This window comes from Saccostrea echinata, unplaced genomic scaffold, assembly GCF_033153115.1.
Source record: "Saccostrea echinata isolate AGI-Se365-2 ecotype Australia unplaced genomic scaffold, CSIRO_AGI_Sech_v1 ptg000056l, whole genome shotgun sequence".
Taxonomy (NCBI): domain Eukaryota; kingdom Metazoa; phylum Mollusca; class Bivalvia; order Ostreida; family Ostreidae; genus Saccostrea; species Saccostrea echinata.
The window spans coordinates 3,927,541-3,942,446 of NW_026889805.1; the positions used below are offsets into that span (position 1 = coordinate 3,927,541).

Sequence of the window (14,906 nt, forward strand, 5' to 3'; positions counted from 1 at the left end):
CTCGCTAGTGAGCTAGCTTTTTCCAGTGATGCGGTTAAGCAACGGTGAGCCTGTATAACCCTTGGATGGGTGACCACTTCACGTTACACTGTTTTTACTATATCCATCTATCAATGACATGACCTTCGAGATATGACCTTGAATCAAAATCATGATATGTTCCAGTTAACAGATAAAATAATAATTAAATTAATAGTAAAAATTTACATTCAGAAGAAAGGGGCGCAGGCCCCTGTTTTATCAATTAATAAAACATGTAGCTACTTTCATTCATATGTCGATTCGATATATACCAGAGAACTCGAAATAAAAGGCACCACAGAGTCTGCCACATCTGTTTCATATTTGGATATTTTACTGACTATAGATGATAATGGTCAACTTACAACTAAATTGTATGACAAACGAGATGCCTCCAGCTTTTCCATTGTCAAATTTCCTTATTCATGTAGTAATATTTCGCTATCATCTGCATATGGTGTTTATGTCTCCCAGCTTATTCGATACTCAAAAGCATGCTCCGAGTCCAATCAATTTTAAACCGAGGCAGGCTACTGACAAATACATTGACTTTAAAGGAACTTCAACAACCTCGTTTAAAGTCAGCATTTCGTTAATTCTTCGGTCATTATAATGACCTTGTTAGCAAATATAACCTTTCACTGGGATGGATATATAAATACAAGACAGGAGAATCAAGTTTTTGTGCCTAATTAAGTGGCAAAAGTCATATCTGAAAAAAGGAAATGGCATTCTTTTTTAATTATACAACAAATATTTTATAAAATATATGTATAGATACATATACATGTATATATATTTGTCAAAGAAAGATATATGAGTAGCATTTAGTATTGAAAAAATGGACATGATTAAATGAATTATGCTCTTTTCTTTATATGCAAAATAAAATGAACGTCTGGTAAACTTCAGTAACAATGGGGAGAAACATAATTTTTATCTAACATATTTACAAACATATTTTTTGATACAAAAGAATAAATAAAAAAAATACACACACGATATAAAAATGGATATTTTGGATATAGCACTGATTTAAACTGAGACAATATATTTCATTTTCTGTACATAGCACTAAATACATTTGAGACACTATTTGATATATATTTATTTAAATCCTTCTTAATACTTCTAAAAAAATAATCAGATCTACCTCTTGGTTAATGAAAGATGTCTTCCACCTATAAGGGGACTTTTTATATAAAAGCACCATCATAATACATTTAATTTGTCATTTTGTTTTCACGGGCACTGGGTAATTTTATTATCACATCAGCACATTAGGCGTAGAACCCCCAGAGGAATATGGCTAATGTCATTAAGATAATTGCATTGACACTGGTCACCCACTTTTGAGTCTTCGTCTCGTGGATGGAGTTCTGTTTTTTCTCTAGAGCTTTTATCTGCTCTTCTGTCATTTCTATTGATTGCTCCATTTTCTCTACCCCACAGATCCACTGCAGGGCTGTCTTGTAGAATGGTTGTCCATCCTCCACGTGAGCTAAAACAAAGAAATAAATTTCATCTCCAAATATCTCTAGTTACATTATAAAAGAACAGTTTGTCTTCCGTCAGCTAACGAAGTTTTGATTTCTAACCACTGTGCTTATTTTTACCAAAGTTTGTAGTGGATGATATACTGCAACAAGTATTGATTAATTTTCACCACAATTTGTGCTGAATTGTACTGCGATTTATTTCCATCACAACTTGTACTGGACAATAATCCAGAATACCCGAGTTTTGCTTGATGACTAGTGATGTACTTCTATATTTACAACTCTGAGGCAGTTTGTTTTAGGTGCTATTCTGGTTAATAAGTGTTTATTTCTTTTCCCAACAGTTTATACTCGATGACATACTTTTGTTAGAATTTATTAAGAAGACTTACCAAAACTCTTGAAAGCCACTTTGTGTTTCTTTTCCAGTTCTTTCTTGTCTCTCTCCGCATCAATGTCTTCCCTCTCAGCCGTATCAAATCGACTCCAGAATGTCAGGCGATGGAGCTAAATGTATCAACAAGGGATATTGAAATGCTGGTAAGTATATTCCAGTTTCAATGGTTATCGATTGATTTCAATCAATGTTACAAAATCAAGTCGTGAGTTAATTTTTCTTTGCTCTTAATTTATTCTTTAGAGGACCTTTTTAATCTAGTATTAGTTTATATGTAAAAGATGATTCAGCATATTCTTCCACATCGAATTGTCTTAACGGTATTTCCTGTTTATGCTATATATGATCGTACATTTTATATATATATATATATATATATATATATATATATATATATATATATATATATATATATATATATATATATATATATATATATATATATATATATATATATGTGTGTGTGTGTGTGTGTGTGTGTGTGTTTTACTACTTATTTTATAGGTGTCACTGCCGCGTATACTTACATGTTTCTCTGGTATAGGAGGTGTGAGGAGACTGATGATGATTGTGCAGATGAAGACGATCCCGAACAAAATGATTCCAAAATGTAAGTAATGAACCTTACTGATGACATCCGGGCGCTCGTCTCCCGACTCCCCACAGGCCGGGACACTATAGGCGTACTCCCAAATAAACCTTGTCAGTCCCACCACCAAACCAATCATCAGACCATAAAATGCCCCCTAAACGAATACAAGTATAAATTATTAGCCTGATCATCAGACCGTAACATCCTTCTGAAAGAATATAAAGTATATTATCCTGATCATCAGACCGTAACATCCCCCTGAAAGAATGTAAAGTATATTATCCTGATCATCAGACCGTAACATCCTTCTGAAAGAATGTAAAGTGTATTATCCTGATCATCAGACCGTAACATCCTTCTGAAAGAATATAAAGTATATTATCCTGATCATCAGACCGTAACATCCTTCTGAAAGAATGTAAAGTATATTATCCTGATCATCAAACCGTAACATCCTTCTGAAAGAATGTAAAGTATATTATCCTGATCATCAGACCGTAACATCCTTCTGAAAGAATATAAAGTATATTATCCTGATCATCAGACCGTAACATCCCCCCGAAAGAATGTAAAGTATATTATCCTGATCATCAGACCGTAACATCCCCCTGAAAGAATGTAAAGTATATTATCCTGATCATCAGACCGTAACATCCTTCTGAAAGAATATAAAGTATATTATCCTGATCATCAGACCGTAACATCCCCCTGAAAGAATGTAAAGTATATTATCCTGATCATCAGACCGTGACATCCTTCTGAAAGAATGTAAAGTATATTATCCTGATCATCAGACCGTAACATCCTTCTGAAAGAATATAAAGTATATTATCCTGATCATCAGACCGTAACATCCCCCTGAAAGAATGTAAAGTATATTATCCTGATCATCAGACCGTAACATCCCCCTGAAAGAATGTAAAGTATATTATCCTGATCATCAGACCGTAACATCCTTCTGAAAGAATATAAAGTATATTATCCTGATCATCAGACCGTAACATCCCCCTGAAAGAATGTAAAGTATATTATCCTGATCATCAGACCGTAACATCCTTCTGAAAGAATGTAAAGTATATTATCCTGATCATCAGACCGTAACATCCTTCTGAAAGAATATAAAGTATATTATCCTGATCATCAGACCGTAACATCCCCCTGAAAGAATGTAAAGTATATTATCCTGATCATCAGACCGTAACATCCTTCTGAAAGAATGTAAAGTATATTATCCTGATCATCAGACCGTAACATCCTTCTGAAAGAATGTAAAGTATATTATCCTGATCATCAGACCGTAACATCCTTCTGAAAGAATGTAAAGTATATTATCCTGATCATCAGACCGTAACATCCTTCTGAAAGAATGTAAAGTATGTTATCCTGATCATCAGACCGTAACATCCTTCTGAAAGAATATAAAGTATATTATCCTGATCATCAGACCGTAACATCCTTCTGAAAGAATGTAAAAGAATAAAGATAAATGGTGAAGATAACGAACAGGGATCTCTCATAAAACGAATCGTGAACAGGGAAAACACGAACCTACGGAAACACCTACGGGGAGTAAGCATCCCCTGCTGACCTTTTACACCCGCTAAGAGCCTCGTATTGATCAAGTAAAGGGAGTCATCCGTAGTCAAAATAGTATAAAAACAATGGGCTAACAGTTGGTGGGAAACACATCAGTCAAAATACGACGTAACTAACCTGGTCACTCATTTGGAAAATGTAGGTCAGATCCAGCATCCGAAGCAAGCCCGAGAGTGTGCATCCCTAGATGTATCATCAATGCAAGTAAGGCCACCAAAGGGCTTATAGTTACATGTACCTTAGAATGAACCTGCCCCCAAAAACTTTAACTTGATCATTCATTCGGAAGATTAGGTCTGATCCAGCATCTTTAGAAGTATCTTTAATGCAAGTTTTGGCAACACAGTACTAATAGAAACTTGGGAATGAGACATTTGCCCAAAATTTTAACCTGCTCCAAAAACTTTAATCTGATCCAAAAACCTTACCTAAGAAAAACCTAGTCATTCTTTGGCTTAAAATGCAACATTTAAAACCTAATTAGTACAATGAAACATACTAGAAGCATCATCCATGCATCTCTGATCAATAAAGGGCATAGAAATCTGCCCCGAAAACTTTAACCTGGGACGCCGACACATGCGCAGTGGGCATTACTAAAGCTCCCTAACTTCATTGAGGTGAGGTAAAATAGGTCGGTTAATAAAGATGCACAATTAGTCCAAGTGGAATTCCAACAGATTGTTGGAAGACCTGGTTTCTTAAGACTACTTAGATATTGTCAGTAAGGAACTCCATCATCTTTTTAATATAAACACACAAGTACTCTGAATTTGATATTAAAAAGATGCTTGAGTTTTTGTTTGACAATATCTGTATAGTTTTTGAAGATCAAGTCTTCCAACAATCTGTCGGAATTCCCATGGCTACCAGTTGCGTCCGTTATTAGCAGACCTATGTGTGTATTCATATGAAGCAGAATTTATTCAAATCTTCTACATGAAAGGAAGAAGTCTCTTACTTTGGCCTTCAATTCAACATTTAGGTATATCGATGACATTTTATCAATAAGCAATATTCATTTTCATTCCTACTTTGAATCTATATATCCCTCTGAACTCGAAATAAAAGATACCGCAGAGTCTGACACATCTGTTTCACATTTGGATATTTTATTAGAAAAGACGTTAATGATAACCTAACAATAAAACTTTATGATAAACGTGATTTCAATTTTTCTATCATCAATTTTCCTTATTTATGTAGCAATATACCCTCATCACCTGCATATGTAGTGTACGTCTTCCAGTTGATTCGTTACACAAAAGCATGCTCTACGCACAATTTCTAAAATGAGGCAAATATTGAGAAACAAGTTGATGAAACAGGGATACCAATAGTCTCGTTTAAAGTCAACATTTCTCCAATTCTATGGTCGATACAATGACTTAATCAGAAAATACAATCTATCATTAAGTCGAATGCTGACTGACGTTTTTCATACAAATTTTTAGGCCATTATTTACACACTGAATTATCGACGGATTTTTCCCTTTGCCCGATCATGACAAGGAGCACACGGCGGGTGTGACCGGGCGACAGGGGATGCTTGCTCCTTCATGGCACCTGATCTCACTTCTTATGTTTTTAGAGTCCGTGTGTGTTCTGCTCCAAATTCCATCAGCCCGATCACTGGACCGAAAAACGCACCCACAGGAATATAAAAGGATAAATATAGTCAGTCTGACCACCGGCTTGATCAATAGACCGTAAAACGCCACCCGAAGGGACACAAAAAGATAAACCCCATCAGTAACATCAACGATCCGATCATTGTACTGTAAAACGCCCATTAACTATACCCAGCAGACCACACCTTTTACACCATAATTTGCACCTTTAAGCAATTTGAATTGAATAGTTTCCTAGAATTTTGATCATTTACCTGCTCAATTATTTCACTCGGCTATACCTTACAAATTCAGTCGTTCTTATCTTACTGGCTCATTTCTTACCGGTTCATTTGTTCTCTTCCAAAAGACGGCCAGGACATAGACGGCACAGACCGGGGGAGCCAAGAAGGAGGTGATGGCCTGGATATAATGAAACAGTTCTGACACATTCTGGACGATAGGGATCCACGCAATAGAGATACCAACCAACACCAATACACACAATCTGGAGAAAGAGAGAAAAGCCAGGCATATATATTTATGTCAAAATTACTCTTTACATTTCAAGAATTATAAACTCCATATACATTGTAAATATCTTTTAAGCGACAACAAAAATATAATTTCTCTATAAGAGGAAATTTATATATACATGTAATTATACAAATTGATTGATCAATGTAACGAACATACATAGAGTTGTTCATGTCAAGTAGAAAATCAAACACAAAAATTGAGAGAGAAGTTTTGATTACTGTGAATTGATGGGAACACTAAGAAGTTAAGATATAAATTCTATGCCTTTTTTCATTAACAAAACTTAAAAAATATTACTCAGTGACTTAAGATGAAAGGACTTTTCAATGTACCTTCCAACAATCATAAGCTCTACATCATTGGCATGGGTACGAATACGTTTGTAAATATCAATGGTAAAAATGGTGCTGGTACTGTTGAATATGGAGGTAAGAGACGATATAAGAGCGGACATCATCACTGACAGCATCAGACCCCTCAATCCAGCCGGCATTACCTCAATAACGAGGTCAGGGTAGGCGATGTTCGTACAACCGGAACGACTTCCACAAACCTTTTCACAAACTTCTGGTACTGCACAACCGACGGTGTCTGATTAAAAAACAAAGGTATTCTCTAATACACTAGTTAAATAGTACATAATTGTAGAAAGCCATATACTAGTAGATAGCTTTATTATTGTAAAGTTGAAATGAGGAATTGTACACTATATGAGGTAATTCTAAGATTATTTCATAATTGAATTACTGTAGATAAATATTTTATTACCTGGGAAGATGATTCTGGATATCATTCCCGGAAAAACGATGAGGAAAAGAGGTGTGAATTTCAGGTAACCAGCCAGAATTGTTCCAGCTTTGGCGTAAGCGATATTTTTTGCAGCAAGTGCTCTCTGGACAATAACCTTTATAAACAAGCCAATCATTTATGGTTAAACAGTTTTATATGCTGTTGCTTTTTTGTAAATAACCGAAAGCATAAAAACTTTGACATTGTTCATTCTTGACAAATGATTGTCTTTTCATTTATTTTCCTTCTTGCAATGTATGCAACTCGAGAAATAGACTCTTTAGAATTCGTTCATATATTTTCCGTTTATTTATAAGGATCTTCATGATGTGTTTACCTGATCAGAACACCAGTACCAGACAGAAGAGATGGTCAGACCAAACATAATGCCTGGCCATGGGAGAGAACCATCGTCATAGCTCCTCACGAGGTTCATGGAGTTTTCCGGGGGAATCCCACATTTCCAGTACGGATCGCTAGCATTCCCGTAATTCTGAAGAGTTGTATTGGGGTAAGCTTCAAAGTATCTTCTCACAACCTCTTCATATCCACCCACCCGAACAAAGCCTGTTCAAAAATTTAAAAAGTTCAGAAGACATCTGAAAAGAGAACTTTATTCTTGTATATATTATATTAATCGTTTGAATTTCAGTTTAAATTTCAGTTCAGTTTGAATTTCAAGAATTAAAATTCTTGAATGATTTTGTTTTTTAATTGGTTTTGTAATTAGCTCTAGGAAATCTTGTATGTCCAAAGTTTGGGTTAGGGTTCCTGACATGGAAAAAAACTCCATTAATTTTCACGTATTAATTTATTTGTTAAGGGTTCATTTGAAGACGACTAGATAATGTGTTTTAGTACTTACTCATAATCATGAGAATAAATGCCCCAATGGTCATGATGAAGACTTGTATGGAATCTGTCCATATTACAGCCGTTAGTCCACCTAGATAAAAACACGATGCAGTCAAAATACTTAAACATAACTTAAATCATGTTTAGTCCTGCATTAACGTCAATGTAAATATATTTACCAGTGATTGTAAACAGGGCTGCAATGATTAGTAGAATGATGATGGCGAGATAGAGATCAAAACCTTTAAATGTTCGTAAGATGAAAAGTGCCCCAGAAAACAAATCAGCCTGTAAAAATTAACAATCAAACAAATCAGCTTCTAAAAATTAGCAATCCGATTATCAAACAAATCAGCCTGTAAAAATTAACAATCCGATTATCAAACAAATCAGCCTGTAAAAATTAACAATCAACACATCAGACATGTATGTAATCAACTGTGTTTTCTTGCATACAAAGAAAAAAAAGATTGATTCATCCAGAATCATATAACAGCTTCAGCATTTACTGTGAACTTTCGCGTACACGTATAAATTTAATACATGTGTTAGATTTTAATGTATAGATTTAAAATATATACCCTGAAAATAAGACAAAAAATGTCTATTATAATGTCTTTTTTTTTTTTTAGAAAGTCTTCTTTCAATATCTGTATACTTACAGAGATTTTAGTGAATACATAAAGAAGCAGTGCCAATACTGACAGGTAAACACGGATTCTGTGACCACCAAACCTCTTCTTCAGGTACTCGGGCATTGTAAACACCTGGACACGTAAAACAAAAGTTTGTAAAGACATGCAGTTCAGAAGTCTACAACTAACACAAGATGTTGAACTTATAAATCTAGCTCCTCTCAAAAATTATTTGAATCAATGATTACTAGTATTAAATGAAACATCTCAGCCCAGTTAGTAAAACTGAAATTCAGTCAACTCAGTCTGGACACTTGAGATTTACTTCACGACTTGTATTATTTTAATGTAAAGTTGCCCATTATTGAACATGAATGATTTTTCACTATTACTGTATTGATTATTGTTGAATACCCAAACTTTGTTTAGGATTCGAAAAAATACTGCTTCATGTCACTTGACTCGATCCAATGACCTTGTCAGCAAATACAATCTATCATTAAGTCATATGCTGACTGACATTTTTCATACTAATTGTTAGGCTATTATTTACACACTGAATTGTCGACGGATTTTTCCGTTATTTCCCGATCACGACAAGGAGCACACGGCGGATGTGACCGGTCGGCAGGGGATGCTCACTCCTCCATGAAACCTGATCCCACTTCTGATATTTTTGGAGGTCCGCGTTTGCTCTGCTCCCGATTTGTATAATTGTTTTAATGGACTTTGAGCTTGAATACTGTTCGTTATCTCCATATTTCATCGACTCTAATTCAAATAAGAAGCTATCATGATATATAACTTAGTAATGAATCTACTTGAAAAAAAAATACGAAGATTACAGATAATATGATACATAACTTTTCAATTCATTGCGCTGAAACAAAGTCAACTGAGAAGTGAAAATTTATTCTTTAATAAATATTTTTACAGTTTATTTTCCTTCAGGAAAATCGATGAAAACTAAGTATTTTAGTTATTATTAACATAGTAATTATGCATAATTTTTTTTAGCGAGCTTAAATATGTGGTACGCGTATTGATAGAATATAAATTATGGTACATAGCAAATGTGATTGTAAAAAATATATACTATTTCTATAGTAACTACGAGATGTGTTTAAATACATGTACATGTATTTCAGAGACTTTTAAAAAAATTCTGCAAGTTTAGCCTTTAACACACCAATTTGTGTTGAAAGCTTTAATATACTGTGAAGTATCGGAAAGGTCGGTGTTTAAGGTACGGTTATTGTACAACATACTTTTAATTGACAGCTAGAGTGATAAAAAGTTGATGATCAGTTGATGCTTTGGTCAGTAGAGATTCGACATCTAACCACCTACTGACAGCTCTGGATAGGAAAAAGTTGAAGAGTAGTTGACGGCTTTGGTGAAGAGTGAACAACTTAACGCCAATTGACAATCTGAGTCAACAGTTGACGAGTAGTTGAAAGCTTTGGTAAAGAGTGGTCATCTTATCGCCAATTGACAACTTGAGTAAAAGTTGACGTATAGATGACTGCTTAGTACAGAGTATTCAACTTATACATCATCTGACAGCTAGCGTTATTGCCTAATGGTAAGTTGAAAGCTTTCTGTATGAAAATAAGTTTGATTATACAAATCCACCCTGTGGTCAATATGTTTACTGTCAATTGACGGTCAATGGAATATTCCGGCGGAGGTTTATGTCTCGGACTATTTTTTTTTTTAAATATGGATATCAGTTATTTAAAAATCAAACCAGAAGACCATCAAGTGTACATTTATAAATAGATAATACAACACAGGATTCAGCAACACTTGTAAACCCTTCGGCATAATTGTGCATGAGTGAAAAAATATGCTCTTTTTTCTAATTCTGTGTAATTATAAAGTCTTACAGAAAATATTACTTTTACATGATAGATTTCAGGATGCTTCTAGGGCAAATTTGTTCATCATAATGTTATTAGAAGATATTAGAATTATAAAAATCAATTTTCTAATAGACCTTGACGAATTTATAATACTGTTCCAAGCTGCTCTTTTTTACATGAAATGATAGATCAAGGGTATGTTGATGTAAATAAACTTACACCAGCTGCCACATACACGGGAACAAACAGCCATCCAAGTATCATTAAGATGAAGATAGCCTAAAATAAGAACGGAAAATTTTTAACAATGCATATTTTGAAAATCTACATAAAAGGTTTTAGATTTACTAAGTATCAGAGTAATTTTAGAAGAAAACTTTTTAATATTGATAAATATATTTTTAGGGGAAATGAATATATGTATAAATCTTTCTAAATTTACATTTAATTCGAAGACTGCCACGCCTATCCCGTTAGAGGCTCCAGATCCAGCCAGACCAACAAAGTGACCACTTCCTATATTACTGGCGAAAAGAGATAGTCCAACCTGCATCAGCAAAAATATCAAGTTTTTATAAACATTCAGCGCAGGTAAAATATACAGTGAGCATTTTTTAAATACAAATTTACAAATAATTAATTTAATTGAAGAGCATTAATAAAATGATAATACATTATAATGTTTGATATAGAGATGAAGATACAACTAGATTAATGCCACTTTGCACTGATTTCATATACATTTCAAGGTTTTGCCAAAAACTTGAAGCTTGCAAGCGTTTATTGTTTTGGAAGGTGAGATAGTGGAGGTAGTGTTTTACCGGTATCCAGTGCATGTTTCTTCCCGCCAGGAAGTAACCTCCCACGCTGCCTCTGTTCCTGCATGATGACTGTAATATAAATATACACAGTTGATAATTACAGGTGTATATTGACTCAGTACTTGAAAGACATGATTTTTTTAAATACAAATGAATGATTTACGGCGTATGATTTGCTTATACCTTTGTCGGTCATTCTTTTCTTGAACATACATAATTTTCTACATACATTCAGTATTATGAAATCTAATTCATATCTAAAATATTCCAAACCCCATAAGGTACAATGAAATAAATGCTGCAAGTCTTTGGGATAAAAGACGCCCCTCCCCCACCGCCAATTTAGTCTGTAAATCAAAGATTCGCAGAGTGCATAATAAACTAAAATTGATGATTGTTTAGATTTTATGCTTTTATTTTATTTTTATTTGAATTTCATCTACAAATGTAATAAACATAAAAATAATAACTAATTTCAGATTAAATTCAAACATTGACGATGTTTTATCAATTAACAATGGTTATTTTATTCAAATGTCGGTTTGATATATCCCAGTGAACTTGAAATATAAGACACCACAGAGTCTACAACATCTGTTTCATAAATGGATGTTTTATTGGCTATAAACGATGATAGCCAACCAAGAACCCAAACTGTATCACAAACGAGATAACCATTGAACTTTTCCATCGTCAACTTATTATGTAGTTATTTTCCAGTATCACCTGCATATGGTGTTTATGTCTCTCAACTTATTCGATAAGCAATTGTTTGCTCTGAGTACGATAAATGTTTAAAACGATGCAGGCTACTGACAAAAAAGTTGATGTCTCAGGGGTTTCAACAACCTCGTTTAAAATCAGCATTTTGTAAATTGTATGATCGTTATAATGACATTGTTTGCAAATATAATCTATCATTGGGCCGTATTTTGACTGTCATGGTTCAAACCTACTGGTATTTCTTTTTTCAATACTAAGGTTGAGTACGGAATAATCCGTCTACCTGATCAAAACATAAGGCGTGAGACGGGTGTGACCGGTCGACAGGGGATCCTTGCTTCTTCTGATCACCTGATCCCACCTCTGGATTTTCTAGGGGTCCTTTTTTGTGCCCTGTTCATAATCTTGTATCTTTTTTTTAAAAAAATGAGATCAATTATGTTCGTTATCTTCACCTTTTTCATACAGTATCAGGAGATTGGATTTTCCAACGATGATTTTACAATTTTTAAGGAAGTTTTCTGTGTTAACGATAAAGTTAACAAATAGAGTATATTTGACAAAGTTAATCTAAGCGCATAAGCCGTAGTTTGGAAACTTTATCAGTACTAGTCGATGATGTATCATAACAGTGATAACACACAATGTTATCTTGAGGGTATGATGTAAGTTTTAAGCTACTAACAAATCAATGCATCTAAAGAATGAATTCACATTAATTTAAGAAATAAATTCCCTTTGCAATGAATTTGGAACAAACAACGGGCGTTTAATCATGGAGTCACGTCAGCTATTTCCAGACTTGGACTCCCGACAAAATAAAGGCCCACATTAAAAAAAAAGAGGAAAATCTCTAATTCTCAATCTCAAGAGGTATTCTTAAGTAATGAATTGACTTCGTTAGGTAAAACACCTCTGTTAATTAAAATATATATCCAACAGCTATTAAATGTCCTCATATTAATGTGTCAATGTATCAAGATCTTAACAAAAATTTACTCTAGTTTACTATAGTTAACTATAGTAAATACTTTTACTCTTTGATTTATTTACTTTGAAACCAGTTTTATAAATGACCTTGACAACATTCTAGTCATTTATTAAGATTACAAATTTGCTTGATAATAAATGTACACAGCTTTATTACATCACAGCAGGTTTACTCATTGTGTGGTGCGGTTTTGGAAAAAAAGTATTAATGACAATACACTGTATTTTGTGTCGGTTAAAGACGCATAAACGGGCAACTTTACAGTACCCAGTGCTATGCGGGTATCATGTTTCCTTCACTTGTATTGCGATGTTTGAGTTTGGAGATCTATTGCTTTGTCACTTTGTTTTGTGACCGTAGAATTAGAGTTCAAAATGTCATCCAAAATTCAACCGATGTTTAAATTGCTGGCTTCAATGATTTTTATTTCTCTCTATACAGGTAAACTATCTTTTGAAAGGTTGCACTATACCCATAAAGCATCATCTCCTAACCTGTTCGTTTAAGAATAAATATTCAAATGGGTTTACAATTTTAGTCTTCGTTTTCTTTCTATCTGAGGTATCTAATATATATTCTTGGACCAGGTATGTTAATTGTTAAACAGTTTATATAGTTTGCAAATACCTTTTCGACATAAAATGGAGGAGTGTTTTGGATTGTTACAAACACTTATTAAAAGCCATAAATATTTCTTGGGCTGTCTAGTTTCACATGCATATTTGTGCAATCTATTTACTGATCGTTACTGCGAAGTTGAATGGCTTTATTTGTGCAACTTTGTTATCAAATCCTAACCTAAGACGCAAAACATCTGCTATTTACTTAAACTGATAATTATTTTTAATTTAAGACAAATTAATCCAATAGACTGAAACAATATAAAAACAGATATATAACGTAAAATCGATTATATACTTACTAATATTCCTACGGCTATAACTGCCACAAAATAGCCAATTATGACCAGAATATCCCCCCATTCTAACTCCGTACCCTCCACAGCCATCCCTGATCTTCCTCAGAACTTATAAAAATCACTGATCAGCCTCTGTCTGTGTGATCTGTATACACCTGTATTTTTTTTAAACAGGTAAAAATTCCGAATGGTTGACGCGTGAATCAGAGCGTATCCGGAACTGACGAAGGTGGGACTTTTTGAGGCGCGTCTAAAGAGACAACATACTGATTGTAAATATTTACCAGAAAATAAGAATGAAACTTCTTCATGTACGCACCCTGACATTACCATTGGTTTTACTTTTGACAAATTAACGTATTAGCGAGAAATTTCACCGACAATCAATCGCTTTTCTTTAAATAAAAAAAGTAAATTTTGAGTAACTGTAAACCTTACGGTTATATCAAACAAATTATGTTGAAACATGTCTTCCCTTTGAATTTAAATTGCTTCAGCTTATGTTGGTATCATTAGTATTCGTTAGTCATGAGTTTGCATACTGAAGACATCTTTAGACTAATTAAATAGAAGGTGTATAACAGTACACACTGCTATGTTAGTGTTTTAGATCTACCCCCTGTAAGGTACACTGACCCTATATGCACAGAAACAAGAAACACTGGTGTCAGCACTAATTTTATGGTCCGGAAAACTACTTTGAATATTGAAGAGCAGCACAGAACTCTGAATAGAAAAGCAAAACAAATCAAAACTTTTAATTATATAAAATATCAATATGCATATTTGAGTATCTTTTTAATATGAGCATTTTATGTAATCTAAATATATAGAGAAACTTCCTAAATACTGCACACACATTTCACAAATTTACATAATATAACCTAGCCTAAGATGACATTGAAATTCCCATCTTCTGGAGGTAAAGGATGACTGCACATAAGGACATGCGAAAATTGCGACAAACTTTCAAAACTACCATTTTTCTTTTAATTGTAGGAATGGTCGACATCTAATCTACAACATTACGTAATTACATTAAATAGAAGTATG

General features: G+C 33.8%; 1 protein-coding gene across 1 annotated transcript; it reads right to left on the reverse strand.

Annotated features, from left to right (window-relative positions):
* Positions 1 to 911: 911 nt before the first annotated feature.
* LOC133173123 (sodium/glucose cotransporter 4-like) lies at positions 912 to 14,077 on the reverse strand. The gene is made up of 14 exons (XM_061308055.1): positions 13,857 to 14,077; positions 11,221 to 11,289; positions 10,842 to 10,946; positions 10,619 to 10,678; positions 8,562 to 8,666; positions 8,079 to 8,187; positions 7,910 to 7,990; positions 7,382 to 7,611; positions 7,024 to 7,159; positions 6,588 to 6,846; positions 6,061 to 6,223; positions 2,445 to 2,663; positions 1,913 to 2,027; positions 912 to 1,522 (listed from the first exon to the last, which is right to left on the reverse strand). Exons 1-14 carry the CDS (start codon positions 13,941 to 13,943, stop codon positions 1,302 to 1,304), a joined length of 1,959 nt encoding a protein of 652 aa, XP_061164039.1. The 5' UTR covers positions 13,944 to 14,077; the 3' UTR covers positions 912 to 1,301.
* Between the last annotated feature and the right edge of the window lie 829 nt (positions 14,078 to 14,906).